General features: G+C 48.1%; 1 protein-coding gene across 6 annotated transcripts in view; it reads left to right on the forward strand.

Moving 5' to 3' along the window:
* The window catches only part of dpp6a (dipeptidyl-peptidase 6a), a 125425-nt gene that overhangs the window by 60984 nt on the left and 40203 nt on the right, over positions 1-24238 (forward strand). Inside the window, exon 1 of one of the 6 annotated variants that reach the window (XM_040167122.2) lies at positions 10385-10661. The exons of the other annotated variants lie outside the window; for them this stretch is intronic. Within the exon in view, the coding sequence (XP_040023056.1) occupies positions 10605-10661 (57 nt within the window). The 5' untranslated portion in view covers positions 10385-10604. Of the gene's footprint in view, positions 1-10384; positions 10662-24238 lie in introns of those variants that run through there. 6 annotated transcript variants of the gene reach the window in all.

Below are 24238 nucleotides of genomic sequence, written 5' to 3' on the forward strand. Positions count from 1 at the left end.
CAACGGCGTCACGCCGTGCCCCCTCCTCTGGCACCAATGGCCTCTAATTACTGCGCCGCAGCGTCGGTTTGATGTGAAGGGTTTTGTGGGGGAGTGGGAGGACACTTCCTGTCACAAACCGCCACTCGGGGCTTCAGCTGCACAGAACGACGTCCGTCCTTGAGCGCAGCCGCATCACAGCTGCCTGGTGGCGCTTTCTGTTCTATAATTGTTGAATGATGAGTCGTCGTTGTGCGATCGAGGAAGACGTTGTAGTTTGTCTGGCTTTTATTGTCAGAACGTGGAGGTGTGTGATATAAACTGGCGTGACATATTTCCCCCGAGCGGATTATGAGGCAATAGCCCCGTCTCTCTGGCCCCCAGAGTTTACGTCTAAGTCAGCAGCTAAACGTGAACCCTGAGACTTGGAGGTGGTTTGTGTTCATTGTGTATCCCTGCGAGGTTGTTGCGCATCTGTTCGCGGTGGTTTGATAGCTATATTTAGTCCCTTTGTGTTTATTTTGAGTATTTGTGGTTGTGTTCGGTTTGTGTGGGTTTCTTCTCTTTGTGGAGTTTTTTCATAGTTTCTTTGCTGTTTTTTATATTTTTGAATTAGATTTCATTGCACCTTTTTGCTTTTGCTTTTTTCCTCTGTTTGACCTCTTTTGTCCTTGTTTTGTACCTTGCCGGTTTGTCGCTAGTCGGAGTGATTTGTCCTTTGTGTTTTTCACTCTATTTTACAGTTGATTTGTTGTTTCCTTTCGCGTCACTAATTGTCTTTGCTTTCGAGTCTGTTTGTAGTAATATTGCATCTTTCTTTCAACACATTGGCTTTCCAACAAGAAATATGACCTCTGAACTCCCGGTGAGGACTGCTGAGCCCCGTGTAGACGCGTTAATAAATCCATCCATGCATATTTCACCCCAGGTGCTGCAGCCGGGTTCCTGCCTCCGTGGAACAAGGTCAGCTCGTCTCCCCCGAGCTGCTCTTCCCTTTGGATTTACAAGATATTAAGCACTAGATGAGGCTATTCATCTGGATTCATCAGAATGCATAACTCCACTGCAGGAAAGGAGGCTCAGACTGGATTCTCACAGTAGTTTAGATATACAAACCATTTTCCTGAAGAGGGAAAGAAAAAGCTGAAGACTAAAGAGCCATTGAACGAAAGTCACAGCGGCATCCTGAAACCTTTGTGTGATGAATAATAGACAACAGGCTAATCTCCCCACATCTCCTCGCCAGCCATCCTCCTGTATCTTAGGTGCAAAGCATTTGTCTAAAAGCCTCCCCAACCTCCCCCCCGCTGATGCTCGCGTCTTCGCTCCATCGGCTTGTATTCCTGCTCAGCGGGACGCGCGGCGGACTCGCAGGTCGCCGTTGACGCTTTGATCAACCGACCGTGCGCTGTTTTCATTTCCCTTTTATTTGACAGACTGAGTGCGGCCCCCCCCCCCCGGGAAGCACACCTTACTCACTGACACGAGCGGTGCATTGGTATTTCCACGCTGTCATCCTCAGCGGACGGCGTCCAAACGTAGCCGACGTTGTCATTTCAAATACGGGTTCAATGATTTATCACCATCTTTTTTGTTTTGTTTTTATTCTTCCCTCTGGAAGACTTTGATGTGAAGCCCCCCCCCCCCCCCCATAAGCACGCACCACCACAACCGAAGGACGATGCTTCAAACTAACGGTCAGTTTCTGTATTTAACTGCGGACTCTTTTCTGATAATATTTCCATAAATAATAGATGTTTAACAGTGGCGGACCTGCTACAAACGTTCCCCTGGTGTCCTCCTCTGTGAAACACATGTAAGTATGCATTTATAAAATCAGCAGCAAACCCCTAAATGCTTCAGGATACAGCGGCCAGCAGATCGCTCATCCATCGCTCATTGATTTATGTTTTTTACGCCTTTTGTTTGTTTTTCTCTCCGTTTCGACCTCCACCTGGTTGCTGTTGGTCAAAGCGATGCTTTCGATCTGTGTCCTGCATTCCAGAAGAGTGAAAAGGGAAATATTCACCCTTCGCCTTTCACGTTGGGGTTATTTTTTTGTGTTCCATACCACCGTCAGCTGGAGGTGAGATACACGCTCTCAGGTGGGGCTTGGCCCTTTGGGTCCAATCAATGGGAACCTTAACGATACAGAATGGCATGCTACGCTAATGAAGCGGGTTTCCCTGGTTTCGTGCGGTGGAACTCGAAGGGTCACCGGACCCGACCTCCACCTCGCCGGACGCCTGCAGCACAACGAGACCTCGGCGGAAAACATCAATGACCAACATCGCTGATTCCTGCCGTTCCAAAACCCCCCCCCCTGGGTGGCCTGACGTGAATTCCAATAGCCGTTTTATTTATTATGACCACAAAGACGGAGCGGTCCACAGAAAGCACCGCTTCATCCAACAGGTTTATATTTCTAATGCTCTGATCCTCATGCTGCAACGACCTTTCTATGCTAATAAAAACTGCATTCATCATTACTGTATAAGACCCTAATAACCACCAGTCTTTGTTTATCCCCCTTCCTATCAGTCTTTCGTTTTCCCGATGTCACACTCTGTTCTCGTCCTCTACCCCCCCCCCCCCCCCCCCTCTGCTCCGCACAGTCCTCCCCGCCAGCCTCCATATTTGTCGCAGAGTGCATTTCCTCACAAATCCGTTTCAAGTGAATTAGTTAGGCAGGTTTTTTTTTTTTTTTTTTTTGCCCCGGCCAATCGGAAATCCTTCCACTAGCTTGTGTCCCTTAGTGGGGAGACGGTGGAAGGTCAAGTCGTCCCCCTCGGGCAGTCGAGCATGTCGCTTGATGCGAGGACAGGAGAGAGAGAGGCAGAGGACCGAGGTTCGCTCCCCTCTGTTCTCTCCCGCTGCGGACAAAGCGGGTCGTTGTGTTCAATTATATCGGGCAACCACGCAGCAATTAATCATCAGAGCAAACGGGACGTTGCGCTGATCTTATCCAGCGGGCAGAAGCACCAGCTACACGTGAATTAAGACATCATTTGGACCGGTCAATTTTATGCTCGGACGTGACTTATTCAGCAGAAAAGGCTCCATTCCCCTCGGCTCCCACCGAGCAATGACGGCATTTCTACACATGCGATCAAGTCGAGCGCTTCCTCTTCTGCGTACATGACAGAGGCTCGGTTCTCTTCGCCTTTTGCACCCGCACGCCTCCAGCAGAGCCGCCCCGCGTGGAAAACGCCATCAGACGAACGCGCACGCAGCACAGCTGTGCACTGCTTCATGAAAGGACACGGTCACAACTGGAGAGGGGCACTCGGTAAAGGGCAGCTGGCTTCCAGGTGAGTCTGCAAAGGTTCCCGCTGTATTGTTCGATTGAATGAACGCACTCAACAGGCTTCAATTCCGGCCCCCGGAACCGGCGGAAATGTGACATGATGCCGGCGGCTTTCTCGCAGTAGTCGCACAATAAACATATTGCACCAAAACACAAAGGTAAAGTGACCAAGCTGCTGTCCGGGCTGTCGGCAGCGGCAGCTCTGAGTGGCGGCGACGCACAGCCGCGTGTGAGTGTCCTCCTCCAGGTGAGTGTCCCTCTGGCTGTGCAGAAAAGAAGAGGGGAGTCTGGCTAAGGCCGCGATTTATTCATCTCTTATCAGGCCGGAATTTCGTGGATATCTGGTGGCTTATTTTTCACCTCTCAGACGATCAATTGTTGACCTCTTGTGACCCCGTATTATAGCACGATTCGTCTTAATTCAACGCAGCAGCGAGAGTTCCTTGAGCTTGAATGGGCTCAGTATTTGGCAGATGGGTCCAGTAGTATGAGAGAGGGTATCAGCTGTGTACTGACAGCCAGGACACACACACAAACACACAAACACACAAAGACATGATCTCTGATTAATAAATCCATACAATCATTTTCACAGACAGAACCTGACATTGTCTCTGCATCTTTATTCAATTCAGGGTCACTACGCTGGTCCCTCAGGTTGAATTGTTTTATTATGCCCGTGCAAATGTTCAACCCCATCCAGAAATAACCATTGTTATTGAAATCTGCGTCATTTCCGTCATGCAGGGGATTGGGAATCAGAAAAGGCCTGATAAAAGGAATGATTTGGATAAGGAATCGGTGCCGTCGGGGTTGTTTGGTTTGTCTTTGTCAGAATCCGCCCTCCTTCCCATTTGCTTATCTCCTTTCTAAGGAAACGAGAGGTTTTAATGAGTTATTCCATCGCCTGCTTCGAGGAACTATGCCCCCCGCTTGCGATCTCGCCTTTAATATTTCAAATCGCCCTCACCTCCTCACCCCTCGCGGGAGAATGCCGCATATCTGTAATACTTCTTTAATTACCGCTTAAATCTGCTCGCCATCACGGTGCGGTTTGTTCCTTGTCAAAGCTCCAGACGAAGTGATTGACTTTGCAAAATAAAGGCACACGCGCCGTTTACACTCCCGCCGTTCGGCGTGCAGACAGAAACTGGAGTGCCAGCTTCACTTTCAGATCCCCACTTCCCTCCCGAAGCTGCGACGCCTACGCCGGATTATTCTGGAGTAAAATAACAAGGCAAAAGCGGCATATCTGGGTGAGGTGGAGGGGGGGGGGGCTTTTGTAAGTTGTGCTTCTCTCAGAGATGTGTCAAGTGCAGCGTGGGTACCAGCGCATATAAAAAGAAGATCCAATTATACATCTTTTCCCTCTCTGGGCATCGCCGAGTCCTCGCCGTCTTTTCATTCACACCGTTCGTCTCCTCAGCGCGACGCATTCTCCGCATTCAGACCGGTGTCCTACCTTCAGCTGACCGTCTATTCTTCCGTTGGCCTGGAGGGGTTAAAGAACCCCCCCTCCACACCCTCCCGCCGAGCTCCACCTTTTATCTCGGCGCCGCCGTGAACCGCCGGGCCCATTAGGAAGCCGAGGGCCCCGGCCAACGCGGCGCAGGAGCTCCGGCAGTGACAAATTCACAACAAAGCTTCCCTGCAAGGAACGAAAGTAGCACAGAGGTTGAAGGAATGAGCGGCCAGAGCGGGAGACCTCGTGGGGGGGCGGCGGTGTGATGAAAGGACATGTGGCTCGCTGTGACAAATGTTCCCCCCGACTTGTGATTCATCACGGCGTGGAGGCTCGGAGAGCTTCACGCCCCTGCTGCTGCTCTGAATGATGCACTTCAAGTGTTGATTTCATTGCTTTTACATTTGCGGGTTTTTTTTTTTTTCATGCGCGTTTGTCTATTTTTGCGAGTCACGTTATGAAACTGAGGCGCGGCGATCGGTCACCGTTAACTGGAGGAAGTGGAGTTATCTCAATGCCCCCGTGGGATAAAAGGCCATTCGGAGTCACGGTTTCTCGTGCAGACATGCAGGGAAAGCAGAAGTGCTGAAGCGAACACTTTGGCGGCTCGCTGTTTATTGAGCACGCTGCCATGACGCTGGACAAGCAGCACGTGATTGGGACGCAGGATGTGTTCTTTTTTTTTGTTCATGCTTCCTCCGAAACCCATTATGTTACTTTGGTGCTAAACCGCTTTTTCTTTTTTCCTCATGGTTAGACACTGAACAACAAATAAATTTGCAACACGGGCGAACGTTTCCTTTTCCCCGTGGACCCGTGTTCCATTAACATGAGGAAATGCTTACTTGCGACCCCTCGTCTCTGGTTGTAAAGGGAAGAAACCGTAAACTAAATATTACCATAACAAATGTGACACAAATGTAACAAATCGTGACCCTTAAGATGGGTCCTGAGCCGCAGGTTGGGAACCTCTGCTCGAGGCAGAGGTTTATTTTTGGTTTCATTGATTCCGGTCGCCCGTGGCCCACAAAAAATTGCTCGAAATCCTTCTATTTAAGATTTTAAAAAGCAGATGCCATTTGAATCAATAATGCGTGTTCGTTCGTATTCTGCAAACCGATGTACTTGTAGACGTGTATTTTCTTTCTCAGAACGACGTGGCTTCATGTCCTGCATGAGGGAACAAAATGTTCCCTCTTGTCACTAAAAGAAAAACTCTTTTATAGTTGACCCGTATAAAAACACAAACGCTGCAGTGCGCTGTGGTGTAATTCAGGACGGCATAAAACTCTGCTGACTTATGAATGAACATTAAAGTCACAAACGTTGTTGTATATTTGCCACTGGCCTCCAACGCATTAACATCTGTTGTGAACGGCCCGCTAATAAGGAAGCAATGGGACGAACCGAAACATATTTTTGAATGTTTCACCATAAAAACTGTCAGCCTGCAGAATATGAAATAGCTCCGCCATAAAGAATGATAATGTGTCATTATTAACAGCTGTCATTCCAGGAGGAATCCTCCCCTTCAGCCGCATCAATTTATAACACCGATGGGAGCCCGATGACACGTGATGCCTCCTCACGATTATTTCCTCCGGGCTCCTGCACTCACCGCCTCCTGCGAGGGGGATGGGGGGGGGGCCATTGTGCTGGTGCTCTTCTCCCCGTGGCCCCTCTTCTCAGTGAAAGGAGTTCGGCGCGCGGCTGAAAATGCGCCGCTGGGGGCGTCCATTAAGGGGTGCTGAAATCTTTCTCTGCGCGGTGGAGCTTTTGATGGTGCCTGGGTCCGTGGCGGCGGGGTGTAGGGGGGGGGGGGGGGCGGCGTCCCTTTTACCTGAAATGTGCTGTAGCATTCCGGCCCTTTGGCGGCGGGACCTCGATGTGTCTGCAGGGGCTGTTAGGAGGCAAGTGGGTGTCGGCTCTGGAAGCGGAGGCGAATCAGCCACTCGTCGTCCTCCTCAAAGAGCATCTTTGCTTTTTATGTCTTTCTTAAGAATGTTTTCATACAATTTCACTCAGCTCAGTTTTTCGAGGCGTGAAAAAGATACTGACTTTTAACACCTTCTTCAGGGTAACCCATTTAATGAACGAAGCATCTGCTGTTTCCATGACTACGTTATCCAAAAACACCTGTTGGGAATATGTCACTAGCATCTATTAGTTCAGGGAGGAAAATGCGACGGTGAAACTTAAATAGGTGCAACATTCCCCCTTTTCGCCGTGCATCCAGTACTTGTTAGTGTTCTCGCAGAAGCTTTAGTATATTCTCCCCCGGAAGAATCACATGTGCATCTAAAAATGCAAGTCATCACTCAGGATGCATTTGAAGAGCGGCTTGGCATTTGGAGGTTGGGTCTTACTCTCCAGCAGGGAGGGCACACGCTGTGCACAGAGAGCATGCTAATGAGCGGCAAAACTCCTTCGCCAGCACAGGCGGCGGCGGCGCGGCTGTGGAATCCGGCTCTGTTGACATTTCTCTGCAAAAACATTCCTGTGTTCGGGCGCGGAGGAGAAGCTGCATCCCCGATGCGCCGCGTCGAGCGAATGTAGAGACCTCACACAGAGGAGACGTGGCTGAAGAAGTAATTACTTTTTTTTTCTTTTATGTGTCTGGGTGTGAATCCCGGCCCTTGTGGTGTCGCCGCGTGTCACAGTCATCACTTACCCACACTGCGGCGTTCGCTGGGGCCGTGTTGGTCTTGTTTTGCGAGCGGGCGTCCTCCATCATGTGTTGTACCACATTTGTCCGCATACAAATGACATGAAAGTGGTTAAAATCCTCATATGCTTTAAATGGAATATCCTGTTCTGTGATTTCTAACTTCATGATATTTCCACTACAGATGAAAAACACACCAGATTTCCGTGAATCGTTCCTCTCTTTCCCTGTTGGGTTGATGGGGATTTAACGCTTCGGGTCTTCAAATATCTCAATTAAAAAGATGCGCAGCCGCAGAGCACTCGACGATGCCACTGTCGGCTTTTTGAAAACTAAAAGCTTTGGACAGATTTTGCTTTGGTTTGTGCTTCTCGAATTAAATCAAGGGGAGAAAACAGAAACGTACAAAATGTGCCCAGTCGCTGTCAGAGCAGCTCGAGCCGTCAATTTGGAGGATCAGAGTATAATTTCACTTTTCGGAGCTTCAACTTCATTGACTTCCTATCTGTTTAATTGACTTCTCAGCCTAGGCAGGATATTTTAACGAGGGTGCCTGTGTAAATAAGCATCGGAGACCTTTCTGAGGAAGTCCACCTGCAATGAAGCAATTATAAATAGAAACGCAGGACGTCCAGGGAGGGGCCTTTTAACAAGCAAAACTTTCATCTGTAATCGTCCTCCCACAAGTAATGATTTTGTTTCAAGTAATTACCGACCCACTAGCCGTGCTAAAATAATGTTCTCCAGATTATTTCTTGCACTGGTCAGGTTGAAGTTTTAAATTGAGCGAAAGCGCTTGCGGGAAGATGATCGTGTCGGCTTGGAGTGAGTGGACGCTCCGTTTGTGGCACAGTTGATTCCTGACTTTCCAGGAATGTGTTTTTAACCTCCCCCCCCTCCCCCCTCCCTCCTCCCTCCCAGGAGCATCCATCACTGCCGTCCCCTGTCCATTTGTCACCACCGGAGACATGAGGTCTGTCGACTGGCCCCCGTGGCGCCCACCATCAGGTGCTTATTGTGTTCTCGGCCCACACGGCATCCGTCACCGGCCAACGGGGCTTTTTGCCCTGAGTGGCCGTAGTTAGTTTGGAGCTGATTGATTGGCCGTTGAGAGGTTGCTGGGGTTTCATACATCACCGGTTGTGACGGTAAACACAGGCTGAGGTTGTTGGGAGGCGGCTGCTAATGTACCTTTGCGCCTCAAGTGCATGGTGCTGTGAGCGGCGGGTGGGATGTCGTTCTGTGTCGTACGGTTACGGTTCGGCTTTACCTCACAAGCATTCTTCAGTCTTCGGCCTAAAGGGGCACTTACCTGCTGCAATTTGTCGTTTGTTTTCCTTGGAGAAATTGCACCTTTTTTGATTCTGGTTGTTGTGGGTCGGCACCCTCCTCTTCGATTTGCCATCGATTGTGATCAGAAATCTGGTTCAAACAGCCGCAGCCGAGGAAATTGAGAGGTTTCGTCCTTTAATCATAAATAATATTGGCTGTTCGGGTCCCCGGCTCCTCCCGGCCCCCTTGAGCAAGACGTGATCTCATTTCTTCTCGTCATATTTCACTGCTTGGGCGTTACGCTTGGCGCCGGGCTTTTATGTGGACCCAGAAGGTTTGAGTGTGATTTCCTGCTCTAACGATGGTCTCATCCAAACATTTAGTTAAGTCCCAAATAGCAAATTTGATCAAATCTGATAGAAAATACCTACTTTTTAACATGTGAGGATGTTGGCAGGCTGCAAAGCACAACAGAGCAACTGGCATGCACTTGTATTCTTCTATTCTGTATTGAATGAGTAGGTGTGGCTCCTAACGAACTAACCCTGCTCTCCTCCTCGCCTGTATGCGTGAAAAATGGTTCATTGAAGAGCAGAAGCGTCCGCAGCGGATCTGAAACAATTACAAAAATGAAACCGTTCTCCTGTTCAAGGCTGGATTTGATCCCTTTTGAGGCGGATCTTTTTGAAGGACGAGCCCTCGTCACGTGAAGCATCAGCGCAGACCTTCATTCAGGATATAAGGCTAATTGTCTTTTCCGAGCTGCCACCATGTTAATGAATGAATTAGCAGTGCAGCACGTTGGGTCGCACACCTGCATTGTAAAGGCTCCAACTTGGAGACCACGGTGTTAATTGACATGAAGTGCATCGCAGAGAAGCCAAATATATGATGAATTTCTCGCAGTGTTTAATAAAGATTGCAAACCCTTTTCGAGATTCAGTTTTTAACTGAACAAGCCCACGAAAGCAAGTCTGGTTCTTATTGTGAAATATCGACAAAATTAGATGTTATTATAACAAAATATCCTAATAATATTTCAGCCTCAAAGATTTTGTTCAAATCTCAACCTAATTAAGAGTCGTTCCACTTTATTGCGACATCTGCAACGCGTTCGTGACTTTTTACTGCCGCTGACGTCTTAAACATCATTTTAAAACCCTCACTATTGATTCATTGTTCTGCAGCAGCTGCTGGATCCTAATACGTTGCATTCAAGCCTCTAAGAGTTCTTGTGCCAACGCGTCATTGCAGCAGCACGTTCCTAATTGCTGCGAGAAAGACACACAACGCACAAATGAATCTATCTGAGACTGAAGACTCGCTACTTGTACAGTTTGCCAGGAGCTTTACCACAACACCGTTGGCCTCATTTAATGAGTTAGACCTTGTGGTTAAACTCTGAGCATCATAACGATGTTCGACTGTCCTTCTGGTTGCACATAAATACTTCATGAGCTTCTGCTCACGAATTATGCATTAAAGTTTCAGCATTTAATTTCAGTGTGCACTCCTAATTGATAATCCACTCATTCTGCACGGTGCGTGCATGCGTGTGCGTGCACGTACATGCGTGGGCGCACGCGCTCGGGGAATGGCTCACGCAGCAGAGCCCCGCTTTTGGGCTTGAAGTGCGCGCCCCCCTCCCCTCCTCTCCTGTCTCCTCCTCTCTTTTTTGCCTCGTCCCTCATCCCCAGCAGTGCGTCCGTCCTCCCCGTCACTTGTGATTTCACACCTTGGCCGCTGCGTACGCAGCCCGACAGCGCGTTAAATAGCTTCGTCTTCTTCCTCCCGCCGCGTCTCCGCTCTCCGGCTCGATCTTCATCTGTAATTGCAGTTTTTCTTTCCTTTTTTCTTCTTCTTTTCACCTTCTCCCGCCGGTGGGGAAATACGATTTTTCTCCCAGCTGCAGGGGAACCATGACCACGGCGAAGGAAGGCAGCGCACCGCCGAAAACGGCTCACCAGCAGGAACAGGTACCGACGGGCTTCGCTCTCCCTCCTCTCCCTCCTCTTCCTCCTCCCGACCCTCGCTCGGTACCGTGGCGCGCCGCTGGCCGGGCAACTCTCCGGTGTCTGCGCGCGGTGACGCGCGCTTTCTGACCTCTTGTGTAACGATCGTGCGGTGACCTCCGCTCGTAATACGGACTCATTTTGGGTCACTTCGCCCCCCTTTTCTTTCTCCTCTTTCGCGGACTCCTGCTTTCGCTTGTGACGGTCGTCGTTATTAAGCCGCGATCGTTATTCTGGGACTTTGCGCGCGACGTGCACCGAGCAGTTGGCATGTGCGCGTGCGCGCGCGCGCGCTCTTCACCTTGCGGTGAGCCCGATTCCATCTTCAGCAAGAAGACGCCCGAGCTGTGACCTCCTCCCCCCAGTGTGAAGGCTGAACACCCTGTTGCATGTCACAGTGGCGCAGGGTGGCTCCGTACCCTCCATCGGTCGGTCGGTGGTGATGGAGCATCCCCCCCCCCCCCCCCCAACCGAGAACCTCACTGACCCGCCTGAATCATCGAGGACGCAATGGAGGTTCTTTTTTTTTTAATGTCCACATAAAACCACCGTGTGATGTTATGGTGCTGTGTTAATGGCGTGGAGAAATAATGCAGCTCATCGTGCGGTAGAGATCCGGTGACTCTAAACAATAATGCACTTTTGTATTTGCTGACTGCTTTTTTTTTTTTTTTTAAGTGGTCCCGGTGGGCATTGGAAAGTTTATGGACTAGAAAGATGAATTTAACTTCTCCAGATTTGGAAGCACTCTGTTTTTATAACACCGAGGCGGGAGAAAGGCTCGGCTCTGTTTGTTATCGCTTTGTCGTATTATTTCCCTCCGTACGCTGGGCCGCTATCACCTTTTACCTTTACAGTCATTTCTCAATCGGAGTCTGCGCACTCGGTGAGTTATCACCGGCTCGGCTTTGGAACCAGTCTATCAACCCAATGTGTAACTTCAAATGACTTCAATCTGTCTCCCCGGGTCTCGAGATGACTGGAGATGGGCGAGCGACACTGGGCCTCTGCCGCTACCTGCCGAGTGTCAGTCACAGCCTCGGGAAGCAGCCAAAGGTCGCCCACTGCAGCCATGCATATTTTGCAGGAGCACCAGGCGATTCTTTGAATTTGACTAAGCATCCCTTACGTAACTGAGGAAGCGATTAAAATGCGGTGGTCAAAAGTCAAGGTCACTGGGACATTAAAAAACACATCTTTGGTCTCAACAATTGATACATTACTTATGTTTTATATGCATTTTCTATTTTATTTTGTGTATAATTGTACAAATCTTTGAGTTCAGGCTTTTGGTTGAAGCAGGAAATGTTGACCTCTGACGTGGAGTAGACTTGTTTGGTCCTGTTTATGCTATGAGTGGCCTACTCCGATTAACATTCTTTAGAGTAATACAGGGCTGCAATTGAGTTTTTGGAAAAATGTCACCACTTCAAGATCCCGTCTTCAAAGTACTTGTACTTTAGTTTGTTCATTTCGACCGTATGAACTATTTTTTATAGGTTAATAGTTTCAGACTGTAAAAGCAAATATCTGAACCAATCCTTTTTCAAAATGACTGCCATAAAGACCCGTCTTCGATAAGAGACCCCATGAACACCGGCAAACGGTAGATTCTTAAGACGCGAAGCCTTAAGCCGCCGTAACATTGAAGTGCACGCGCAGGAACACGCGCGCCTCACGTACGCACAAACAAGCCGAGCCGCTGCGATTACGCGAGGTTCCCGTCGCGGGCCTCCTGATTGATGGTCCGCTGGCTGGGCTTACGGTCCAGGGACAGAGGACGGAGATAGAGGGCAGCTCACCAGAGATAGCAACAGCGCCGCAGTAATCAGCTCGCCACAGCACAGGGACAGAGACACACGCCGCCAGCAGTCATTACCGCAACAAGGTGGAGGCACTCAGGGTGTGAAAGGTTGAGTCGGGGAAGGCTGGAGCAATGCACTCACGGAGGCAAGACAATTTGGACTAAATTAAAGCGAAGGTAGCCCTTATTTGTGGTGGAAATACTCCCTTCTAGGGCATCGTGATTGGGAGAGGCTGCATCTGGCACAAAGTATCAGCTTGAACTCCATTGTATGCATCCTTTTGTCCAGGTAAAAACTGATCAGCGAACTTGGGTGACGCTACTGGGGGGGGGGGGGTCTGCCCTGTTAAAGTTGCTTTAGGAGCATCTTTATAGTAGCAGGCATTTTAAGGGGAGATTCAAAGCCAAGAACCTGCGATCAGGTCAGCGGAGGAAATGGGCACCCAAGGGCCAAGGAAGGAGATGAATCCTAGACAAGCCGTCGCATAGTTAGGATGTTGAGTCTTTTTCGTTGCATCCTAATTAGATTATTCTGCAACACGTTGGGTACACGAGTACGTAACCAGGCTCCAAAACCAAAAATTCAAATCTAATCGATTTGAATCTTTGAATCTAATCTTTGGTTTGCTCAATGTTGATGATGTATAGGAAGTAAGTGCTTGTACTCTTTTCAAATATTGACCAGATGTGTTTACTTGAGATGATGCTTGTCAGCCATGAGCTGATAAACACGGGCTGAAAAGGTGACGACGCTAACCTCAATGTCGTATTATCGACGGGAGAGAAATGCCAGACGGGGAGCGTCGTTTCGACGCGGTGAAGGGGCTTAAATATTTCACAATTGATGAGATTCGACCTGGACATTTATTCAGCCGTTTGCGACGAGAAAACAAGTGGGCTTTTAAATCAGCCGTGCTCACTTTCCCTCACCTCGCTGTGAAGGCACCGCCGCCTCAGTGGCCTGCTGATGAACAGCTCGGGTGATAAGTGCTTAAGCAGATGTTAATTAAAGTAGCAACTTGCACACGAGACACAGTGGGAGGACAAACAGTCACCTGCGAGTCGCCCGCCGTGGCTTCAGTGTTTTTTTTTTTTTTTTTTGCATGAACTCCGTCTGCAGCATGCGCCACGCAGCAGTGACGCCGTTTCAGATCTAATACGCGTCTAATGGCGTCGACGCGCCAACCCGGTAATGTGATAAGCGGTGCATTGTGAAACGGGCCGAGACGTGTCGCCATGTTTCAAGGTCACCCGTTGGTCGGGCGGCCGTGATTGGTGGATTCACTCCATGGGGCAAAGTAGAGTAAATTTCCTCGTTGATTTCAACCGTCCTTCATTCATAAGAGAAAATAAGAGTGTTGGAAAAGTGCTAAATTATAAACTCCCATCCCTAAAGGCGTGCGGATGCGGCCGTATGGAGCTCATCCCTTTTATACTCTGTACATACGTTGAATGTACAATGCGCTTGGCCGCGATCTGGCCGCTTGGCTTTCTGCTCAGATCGACTCGCTAGGATATCGCTTTCCTTTGGGGAAGGCACGCGTTATCTATCAGACAGATTTTTGATGCCTTCCTTACCTGCTCACTCAGGTGAGTCAAACAGGATGTCAGGTCATCCGCTATCTTCCCGTACACTTCAGCTCCATTGTTTTGTGCCCCCCGTTTCGTCGGGCCGCTTGCAGCACCGCCGCTCCTTTAAAGAGAGAGAGATAAGCAGCGAGGCCAAAATAGGTTTTGAAAAGCAAAGAGTGAAGCGGTGATTCACTTTTGGAATGCAAATAGATAATAGGTCAATTCCTCCTGTTTGCCAAGTGCCCTTGGCTGATAAGAGGGAACAGGAGATGGATTTAGTGCGGAATTTTATGCTCTGAATGTTTGTGCCATAGTTCATCTTACGGGCAATTACGAACAATTGAGCCGTGATGTTAGAGGTCTGAAGTGGTGATTAGAGGCGAGATTGCCAGGCGGAAACCACAGCGATTCATCACAATTGTTGTCATGATTTAAACGGTCTTTGCCAAAATGACTTATAACATGAGGTACAGGAAAGGGGGGGGGGGGGGGGGGGTTTGGGAGGGGTCGGTCTTTAATACAGCAATAAATATTCAGTGTTTGGAGCAACGGTCAAACTAAATGTCATGAGAATCCTCCATCTCGCTAATGGTCTGCGTAGTCTCCAGGTGTTTTGTGTGTTTGTGTGTGTGTGTCGCCTCAGGAGGGGTTTCCAAAACTGTGTGTAAAAGGGCCTCATTTAGGAAAAGGTCAGCATTTTTCCAGTCAGGTGTCTGTCTTTGTTGTATTGTAATTGCGTCCCACAGCTACGAGAATCGGCACAGGATACGCATACGGATCCCGTGAAACTCCCCTCGGCTCGTTCCATAATGACCCCAGTGATCGTATTTCCATAAATGAAGTCCGGCCCAGAATCTTGAACCAAAGCTGGATTTCCGTTCGCCGTTCAGATGAATAGCACAATATCAGAATGATCCTAATAAGCCAAATGCATTGGAAGTACTTTGTGTGAGGAAGTACTATTAATCTTGCTTCAGACTGTCGGGGAAGATTCGGCCCGTGTCCGTGTCTACTCGCCAAACAAAGCGCGTGTTAAGTTAATGCGTCTCCGTGTTTATCCGCGTTCTCTCCGGCCTCGTCGACCGGCTGCAATTAGGGGGCGATGAGGAGCGGCCGCGTTCCACGGAGCCTCCGATTGAAGCGTTGCAAGGTAGTGCCTCACCCCCCCCCCCACCCCTCTCCTCCCGGCTGTCGCATCGGCGTCGCTGACTAACATTCAGAAGAGTGCGAGTCTCAAAACGATAAGCGGCCAATCGCCTGTCGGCTCGGATGCGAATTAGGAGAAGCTGGCGCCTCAGCTTCATTGGACATGCTGCTTGAGGGCTGTTTGTGCCAGTGTCGTAGGGGGGGGGGTGACTGCTCAAAGTGATACACATAGCTGAGGTGAGCTTGGAATGTAATTAACTTTGTCCTATTTAAGAAATCAGTTTTTCAAACCTTGCCTTTAAAATCTGTTTTGGGTCGTCTGGGTTGTGTCTTCCCCCTTAAATAATAGCGACAGCATACAGCTTGATGATGCAGCACATGGAGCCACTCAGTAGCCTGCATGAGGCCAAAGGCTGGGTCCAAATCTTGGCATGTGGCTCCTGCTCCTGGCAGCAGCCTAAAGGAGCGCGGTATAGCCTTTCAGTGCCCGGACCGGCCTTGCAGCCAGTTTTCACGCTGACATTTATCGCCTGCAACCTTTAGCGTTATTGTTATAGCTGCAATAATTGTCCTCGGCCTGCAACACCGACGGCGCTCCAAGTCGACCAACTCCAGGCTTTTAATGTGGCAGCTCGTCGCGTTAAGGTGACGCCAGCGCGAAAGGCCTCGCTGCGTCGGAGGAGCGCCGGCCGGGTCTGCTGGCATCCGTCCACGCTCGCTCCAGCTATAAAAAATAAAAATAAAAAATATACGTCAACGCCCCGCTGATTTTCCACGCTCAATATTGCCGTCCCTGGCGCGCCTTCTGCGTGGTGTTTGGTGGCCATGCCGGAAATACTGGCTTTCATCGTGACATTTGCTGGGCGCGCTCCAAAACGCCCAACGGCAGCCCAGTTTCTATGGAGATGCCGCGGCTCCGGATGCAGCTCCGCACGAAGGCGACACACTCGCAACACAGATTAAAACAGACAAAATGAGTGAGGGGGAAGTCACACAAATGAATTGTCCCACCGTCTTGTTGATGCTTGTCCTTTGTGAACTCGGGACTGAAATTGAATCAAGTGCTCAAGCTGATGTGAGAGCGCACGGGCTGAGTTCCAGAGTGCTGCGTCCGACTTTGTCTGATCACCCGGCGCCACGGGAAGCCGGATTTGGCTGCTGTTCTAGTGAAATGTAGTAGCATCGGCACTTTGCTGTAACTAGAATGACACGCGCGAAGCTAATTAGGACCAAGCGTCGGCCACGTGCACGTTCTTAAAGTGTTCTCTTCATTTTTGGGAAATGCTGCCATTCTCAACCCGGTGGAGTGTGAATGCTGACACATAATATAGAGACTTCGACAAACGCATTGTTTCATGATGAAAAACAATCCCACAAAAATGGCCCACTTAAGTAATTAGCCTAGAAATGTGTGTAATAAATTTGCAAGCAAGCAGAGATATTAAGACATTCGAAGTGGCGGCTACACTGTAAAATTGAATGTTCCTCCGTTTCCATTTGGAAGTAGGACATTAGAAGTCCCTGGGTTTGCACTCCGAGGTTTATTATCTCATTCCACTGATCCGCGTGGCGCTGACAACTGCCACTGAATTATAAGCCCTACTTGCTTATATCAGTGAAACACAGGTCTTCTTCCACACAGTAATTTCCTATCTTTTCAGAAAAGACCAAAAAGAAGACCTATTTGGTGGCATCAGCTGCACTGACACCTAAATTGTTAAGATATCTAAATTATCAATGATTCCTCTATTAGAAGAGAACATTTGCTTCTTAAAGTCATTGGCTTCTCGGCACGCAGGGCACTCGTTCAAATCCATTTTATATTCAATGTCCGTGAGAAAGATGGTTTTCTTTTATGTATAATGTTGAAATTTGGACGCGAGTCGTGGTTGAGGTCTTCGTTGTCCTCGGGTCAAACCTTTTGTAAAACCTTTAACATAAGCGTGTTTTAGTATCTATATTGATGTATGGAGAGGGGTAACAAGCGAGCCCGTCTCGCTTCCTTCTCGTCTCGTCAGGTGCAGCACCGATTTGCGGCGTGTGAGTGACACGTGTTGTTTTCTTGTCTCGCATGACTGGTGAATAATTGATCAGATAAGGTGATCTCAGATGGTGCAGGAGCGCAGAGAAACAAGGAATGTGTGTACACTGCGTGCTGAGTACTGCGTGCACGTAAAACGGGAAGATGTCGTCGATCCAATGTGGGGGGAACTTCTGAGCGGCCGACCCGCTGAAAGCTCACAGATTTAAAGACTCATTCAGGCTCTCCATTTCAGTATCGAATGCCCTCGGTGAAAGGCTCAAACTTCAGCTTCAGATCCAATAAGCGCAACCGAAGAAACCGGAGGATCTCGTCAAAGCCGAACTAGCGAGCTTCTGTTTCTATGACATCCTGGGGAAAAAAATAAATTTGAACCAGTATGCTGCAAAACGTCAGGAAGAAATGTACATTAAATCATGGGACAAATTGACCAAGTTACGTAAAGATTCTCACTATAGGCCTCATCGCTGTTCTGCGTGGTGCTGAATGGACAGCTCCCTCTCAATTTTAACCTCGTATTAGTGGCAGTCGAGGGTTGAACAGATGAGTCGTCGTGTCCAACATCTGTCCTTTTGTATTTGGAATATCGCTGGGTTCTTTCTAATGTTTTTCTGTGGTTATGTGTCATCTTATGATGGGGATGGGATGCCATTCCATCGCAAGGCAGAACATTTGGCTTCAATGAGTTAAGAGTGCTTAGCACCTCTTAATGATATTCTTCCCTGACAAGGAGCAGAAGAAAATCAATTCAGCGTATGCAAAATACTGCCAACGGGCACAGAAAATAATTGCGAAAGATTTCGTTGTATGTGTTCCACAAAAAGCCCAAAAATGCAGCTTTAAAAGACCTATTTGAATTCATGTTTCTTGTGCTGCTTGAATAATTGTTCATATGTTTGACCAGTGACAAGGGCTAGCTGTGACAACAACTGAGTTTTTCAAAATGCTGCAGAGCAGCATTCAGGAGTGATGGCACCACAACAAAAGGCTAAGTGTGAGTAACAGCTGTTTCTGCCGGACGTAATGAATACATGCCAGAGGGGACGTGGAAAGTGACGTTCCCGCAGTGGATACCAATTATAAAAAAACAAACTTTTCTGCCTTGTTTCAACACATTTTGTGGCGTATCAGAAAATGCTAGCATACATCTATTTTCGATTTGATTAGATCCCCCTTTTCCCGACACAAGGGCACACTGTGAGTGTAAATATGAAATCCAGTTGTTTCTGTAAGCTAATAATAATGATAATTCCAATGTCAGCTGTCGCGGGACAGTGGGATGAAATCTGATCCGTGGGGAGGAAATGTAATCTCGTAGGTTTCTAATCAATAAGAAACAGATGTTCCACTGTTGTGAGATGAAATACATCCATAACGCTGCAGATAATGCATTTGGCTGGGAGTCACGGTGTGACAGGCTATGAGGATACGTAATCAGCCCGGAAGCCTCCGCAGCCTTTTGTCAGGTCCCCTGCAGGGTGGATGTCTGAGATCTGCCGCTTAAATGGAAGGCAGCTGCAGCAGGTTTTTTTTTTTTGTATTGATTTCAACGGTTTCTTTGGTCTACTTTATGAGGCTCTATGTAGCTCACGAGGCCCCCCTCTCACTGGGGCCCGCCAGGTGTGCAAGCATACAATGTCGTTTGGAGAATCGATAGACAACTATTGTGTCTGCGTATGTTGTTCTGAATAATGCTGTAAACTAGTCGTCACAGCCCTAATAATTACTGACTGCGGCAGGGAAGGATGTCCATTCTCGCCAAACGCGCGTTTCAAAAGTGTACAGTTTGAGACGTGTTGTTTTGACACAACAGTGTAAATAAAGGACACTTATGTTGAGAGAAACAGTACTTTTCAAGCACAAGCACAGTGGGAGAAAGTTTCCTGAGTAAACCTTTCAAACTCTGTGGGCTGTGATCACACCCGGGATGAACCCATTAGAGAACCACTGCTCCATTTTAATGGCGCTCCCGTTGTCCCAGCAGTGGTGGGAGCGCTCGCTTGTATCTGAAGTCACTGTGAACAAGGCGTAGGTACTAAGCACAGCGGCCACATCAAAATACTATAGGACCAAATCGAGCACCCCAGTTTACGCTCAGCCACCAGTGGACCCCTCCATGAGGATAAGCCCCTCCAGTGCAGAGCGGCGGACCCTCGCCGCCCACCCCCACACGTGAGAAGAGGGTCACTGCTTTACTGCCGTCAGATTCTTATTGGACCATAATAGTGTCTGTGATACCCAGCAGGTGCCTGAATAAACCCTCTAATAGAGCAATTATTCTCAAACAAAAGGTCACCTCAGGCGTGACGACAGGCCCGGAAATCAATAAAGCTTCCAATTATGGCCGAAGCAGGGGGCCTATATTTGGTCTCCTGTCGCCTTCCAGGGGAAGATCAGATTTCAAGGCAACCTCAGTCCCTCAGTGCGTCTTTGAGATTAAATTACCACTTTTTTTTTATTTTTATTTCAGGAGTCTTTGCTTCACCCCCTTTAAAAATGCATTGATGACTCGGGCCCTTCTGATGCGGCCCCGCCGATAGCAGACGCCCAGGGAGCAGCGTGGCCTCCCTCTTTATTTTTAGCTCCCATAAAAGAGCGCATTGCCTTCTCACTTAAGCCTCCATTTAGCCGGAACATCTGAGATCAAGATCTCTTCTGCAAGAGGCACCTGAGAATAATTACATATTCTACATAAGATCCTGACAGGAAAATCCATTTACTCTTAACAAGCATTGACGACAATCCCAACCGTCAATAGAATGCAAGTTCTAAATGAATCAATTAAGTCCCCTCATAGATGGGACCTGGATCCAGTCTTCTCCAGTTTATATTCCATCCTATGAGCAGAATATAGTCCTATTCATTACAACGGTTGTTTCAGTATAATAATCCAATTTGACTTCAGTTTGGAGCATGTTTTTTTTTCTAGGACAATCTGCCTTCTATTCCAATTCCTGGTATTATTAATACCAGGAAGCACAACTAAGACTTCAAGCTGTTTTCAATCAAACTACGCCTCCTTTTTCGCCGGAGAGGATTGTCAGCCCTCTCTCTCTCAAATCTCCTGTCGAATGACGACTTCATCATTGGGTCCTTTTCCTGAGACGGAAACCTGCTCTGGAACCTGAAACAAAAGTGCAGAGAATTGCATCTCTCACTCGGGAGGACATTTTCTCGCTGCCATTCTGAGCAGCGTGACGATGCAACAGTCTCCCACTGTATTACCGGTGATGTCGCCTGAATGCAGACAGCGTCCGGATGGTAAAACAAGGTGTGCTGTCCACGCGGACCTGGAGGAGGGGGGGGGAAGCGTCTCCTGAACACACGTGGATGAAATTCAGTTCTTTCCCGCCCATTACAGCGGCGGCATTGATCTTGAGAGAACGGCCTGTGGGCCGCCAGCTTGAACACGCTGTTAGATTTTAGCGCGAGAATTTTCGTTCAAGGTCGCAACCAAACCGAATTGATCGGAGAGCCTCACGTTGACCGCCGGCGCTCCCGCTTGCTTCTCAAATAAGCCGTTTTCCCCGCATCTTTCTGCTGCTACTTATCTATCCCCGACCCAGACGTTATTCAGTGGAAGGCATATTTGAGTATCAATACCCGCCCTCAAACGTTCCGTGTGCACTTTGCTACAGTTTAGAAAATCCAGACGGCAGCCAGCCGGCAGAAGATTAATCCGTCTGCGTGAGATCGATGCTCGCTTTTGTGCGTGGAGGAATACTTACGCTGTTCCTCTCAGGCAGGAAGTCGGACAACTCTCCAATAAGTTAATGGCTGGCCTTTGTGCTCGCGAGGACAGACGAATGGATTTAACTCTCGCCCGTTGCTCTTATGATTATGTATCACATGATGTCTCAGTGTGCTGAAACGGTGCAGCGCGGGTTCAATCCTGCTAACCGACTTCATCGTGGTTTACAGCATGAAATGCATTTTACCATAAAATGAATAATTCATAGACAAAGTCTATCATAAATAGTCATCAAATCTGATCAACACATCTTTGAAAAAACATACTTGGAATCCTTTTTTTTTTCTTCTCTTTTCTACAATTAAACCACGTAGTGTTTACTTAAAAAAGTACTCAAGCTGCTGTAGATGTTAACAAACCTCAATAAATTCATAAGCGGGTCTGGCTAGTGATCCGAGGGGCAATGAGCAAAGGTAAACATGAGTAACCCATAACACAAAGCTGTGCACTTGAATGTAACGGGTCAAGTGAACTTCTCTGAGTTTGAACAGTGCCTTTTGCCGTCTGCCATAATTGGATGACAAATTGACAAAGTAGCATCGATCGCTTCGCCCTCTGGTCATTTACCTCCACCACTATTGACTCCAGTGGAAGAAGCATTCTGCATCAACCGGAACCTTGTTAGCCTGATTTTCTGTGCACATCGACATCCGCGCACGCGGGGGTGTGCAACGCGCACACCTCTTGACTCCCAAACTCGTGGCTTCACTTCGCCACCCTCCTCGACGCCCTCGATTCGCGAACCCGCCTCGCCGCCCTCCCCTCACCCCTCTGCTACTCTTTATTGCGCTGAAGGAGGACAGGAGGAGAGTCTCGCTCTCCTCAACTTAATGATCGAGCCTCTTGAATGGCTGGCGATGTATTTTTGAGGCTACAGTGAAGTGCTTCAGTGTGAGAGGGGGAGAGACGGCGGCGGCGGCGGCGGCGTTCCTGCGGGACCGAAGCGCACATTGCAGGTGACGCCGTCGAAGCGCGGGCGGCGAGTGTCGCACGCGCGCTGAGGGTCCGCCCGGATATATCCCACCACGATACGCGAGGCGCTTCCTGTTAGTGCCTCATCTCGTTATAGGAGCTTCCTCTCTACACCAGGGACGAATGCACCTTCTGTGGGCTCATTTCAGGTGGAGGTGAAGGGATGGAGAAAAGAAGAAAGGGGAGCGGAGGGTATTTTTCATGGGAAGATCAATCGCCTCTTGGTACATTTTCCACCTGATTCCTCTACTGCTGCATCACAATCAGTGGTGTGTGTTTTTTTTAATGGTTATTTGTTATCGAGTTTGTGTGTTTCTGTTAGATTGTGCAACTTGAGCTGTGCAATGCGTGTTGTCTCCTGGCTAATTATGCTTATTATTCTGATTTATACGGTGGAGAACAAAATACAAGTGAAGCTGGATTTGAGGTACTTGTGAATGCATGAAAGGGTCTGAGTCACACTGTCATCATCTGGTCAGCTGTACCGCAACTGTACAGTCAAAATGACAAAATGAGTTTTTATTTGTATTCAAAACCATCATTTTTAAAATGTTTTTTCTTTAACAACATTGCTAACTTTGCCACAAAAAGAGGAGTTTAGATTAACAAATTCCAACCTTGAATTCATTGAATTCTACCAGCATTTCTTTTAAAACCCTCAGTTTAAAAAAAAAGGATATTCCATAAATATATTCTGACAAATAAGAAACATCACATGAAAAGCTGACCAGCTGTACGCTGTATTACACTAAATGTAATTACATTTGAATAATTATTTAGTATTTAAGAAGCATAGAATGAATAAAGGGTAATTTATTTATTTATCTTTTCTTCAACCCCATTTTTGCTGTCTGTTCTGACACATTTTTTAAGAAACGATATGAAGGAGGATTTTGCCGCAGTCTCTGTGGACTTTTTGGTTGCTCCCTGCGTGAAAAGGTTTCATGATTTCAATCCTCGCGAACGGCTTTGAATGGAAGCGAAACCGCAGGCTGCAAACCTTGTACAGCGCGCTTTCAAATCTACGGGGGGGGGGGCGTTCCACACCCACAATGAAGATAATGTTTCACTACGTGTGAGATGTTGCAGGATCTCATCTTCATTGAAAGTTACACCACAGAACGTTTTTTTCTAATGCACCTGTAGTCCTGCTCTTCTCCTTCTCAGCTGGTCAAGTTCAAGCCATGAAAAGGTGATGAGCTGTGTGCCTTCAGACGCCACGTATCCCGAGACTGACCCGGCATCCATAAAACCTGCACAGGCATCTGGCTTCACCCTGCAGCTTCAACAGCACAACAACGAGACACGTTTTAAAGAGCTAATCCTTGTTTATTATATTAGATCACAACCCAAGTACCGTGATCTTCATCGAGCGCACTTGTTCAGCAGCAGAGATCAATGCATTTGCGTTTTTGCAATCATCATTCTAGACGCCAGCTTTGCGTTGCTGCTGAGGATTCGCAGGAGGCGACGCAGCGGTTAATCCACTGCGACTGTTTGTGATTTTGTGTGTTTGACACAAACCTTGTTATTAACTTTTCATTAGCATTCAGCGGCAGTCAGTCGCCGCTAAGGCAAACAAATCATTTCCTGCCGCTGCACATTAAAAGCTGACAAAACACTGCGGCTTTAACTGTGAGGCAGTCACAGGAAACGTGACCCCGGTTTTACGACGGTCCACGCTTACCTCAGTCTTTCATCAACGCGGATTTCATAACATTCAGAACAGCGAACAAGCTTTAAGGCCTATAGTTCTTACCAGCTGACCGCGGGTCAGCTGTACTGATCCGTGAACTGGGGGACATGATGTAATGATGTAGTGGACAGTCAGACAGCCAGACATGTTGGGGTTTGTCGCGTCGTGGCTTTCGAGAGTTCCTATTGCTCGCGAAGGCATAATGTTGTTACACAAGAGGTGCACTGACCTTGAATTGCTATTATTTGCGCACTGCTAATTGCTCGCTGGACGATTATGGCAATGCACGTGGTTACTAGGCAATTAGGGAAGCAGGGCGCAGAGCCTGTATGATTTTAAACAACAAACCGCTATTAGCCATTTGTGATTTTATTCGAGGACCATTTGAACGACTCGGATGAAAAGTAACAAGTGAGCTCAAAGCGCAGCTCACACACAGCGTACAAACAAAAAGCCCTTTATGCTGTACGTGCTTTCATCCGCTCTCGAGTGCAGACGGCTGTAATCACTACCAAGGGTCCACCAATATCCTATAAGACAAAAGGAAAAACATATTCTG

This window comes from Gasterosteus aculeatus, chromosome 21, assembly GCF_964276395.1.
Source record: "Gasterosteus aculeatus chromosome 21, fGasAcu3.hap1.1, whole genome shotgun sequence".
Lineage (NCBI taxonomy): Eukaryota > Metazoa > Chordata > Actinopteri > Perciformes > Gasterosteidae > Gasterosteus > Gasterosteus aculeatus.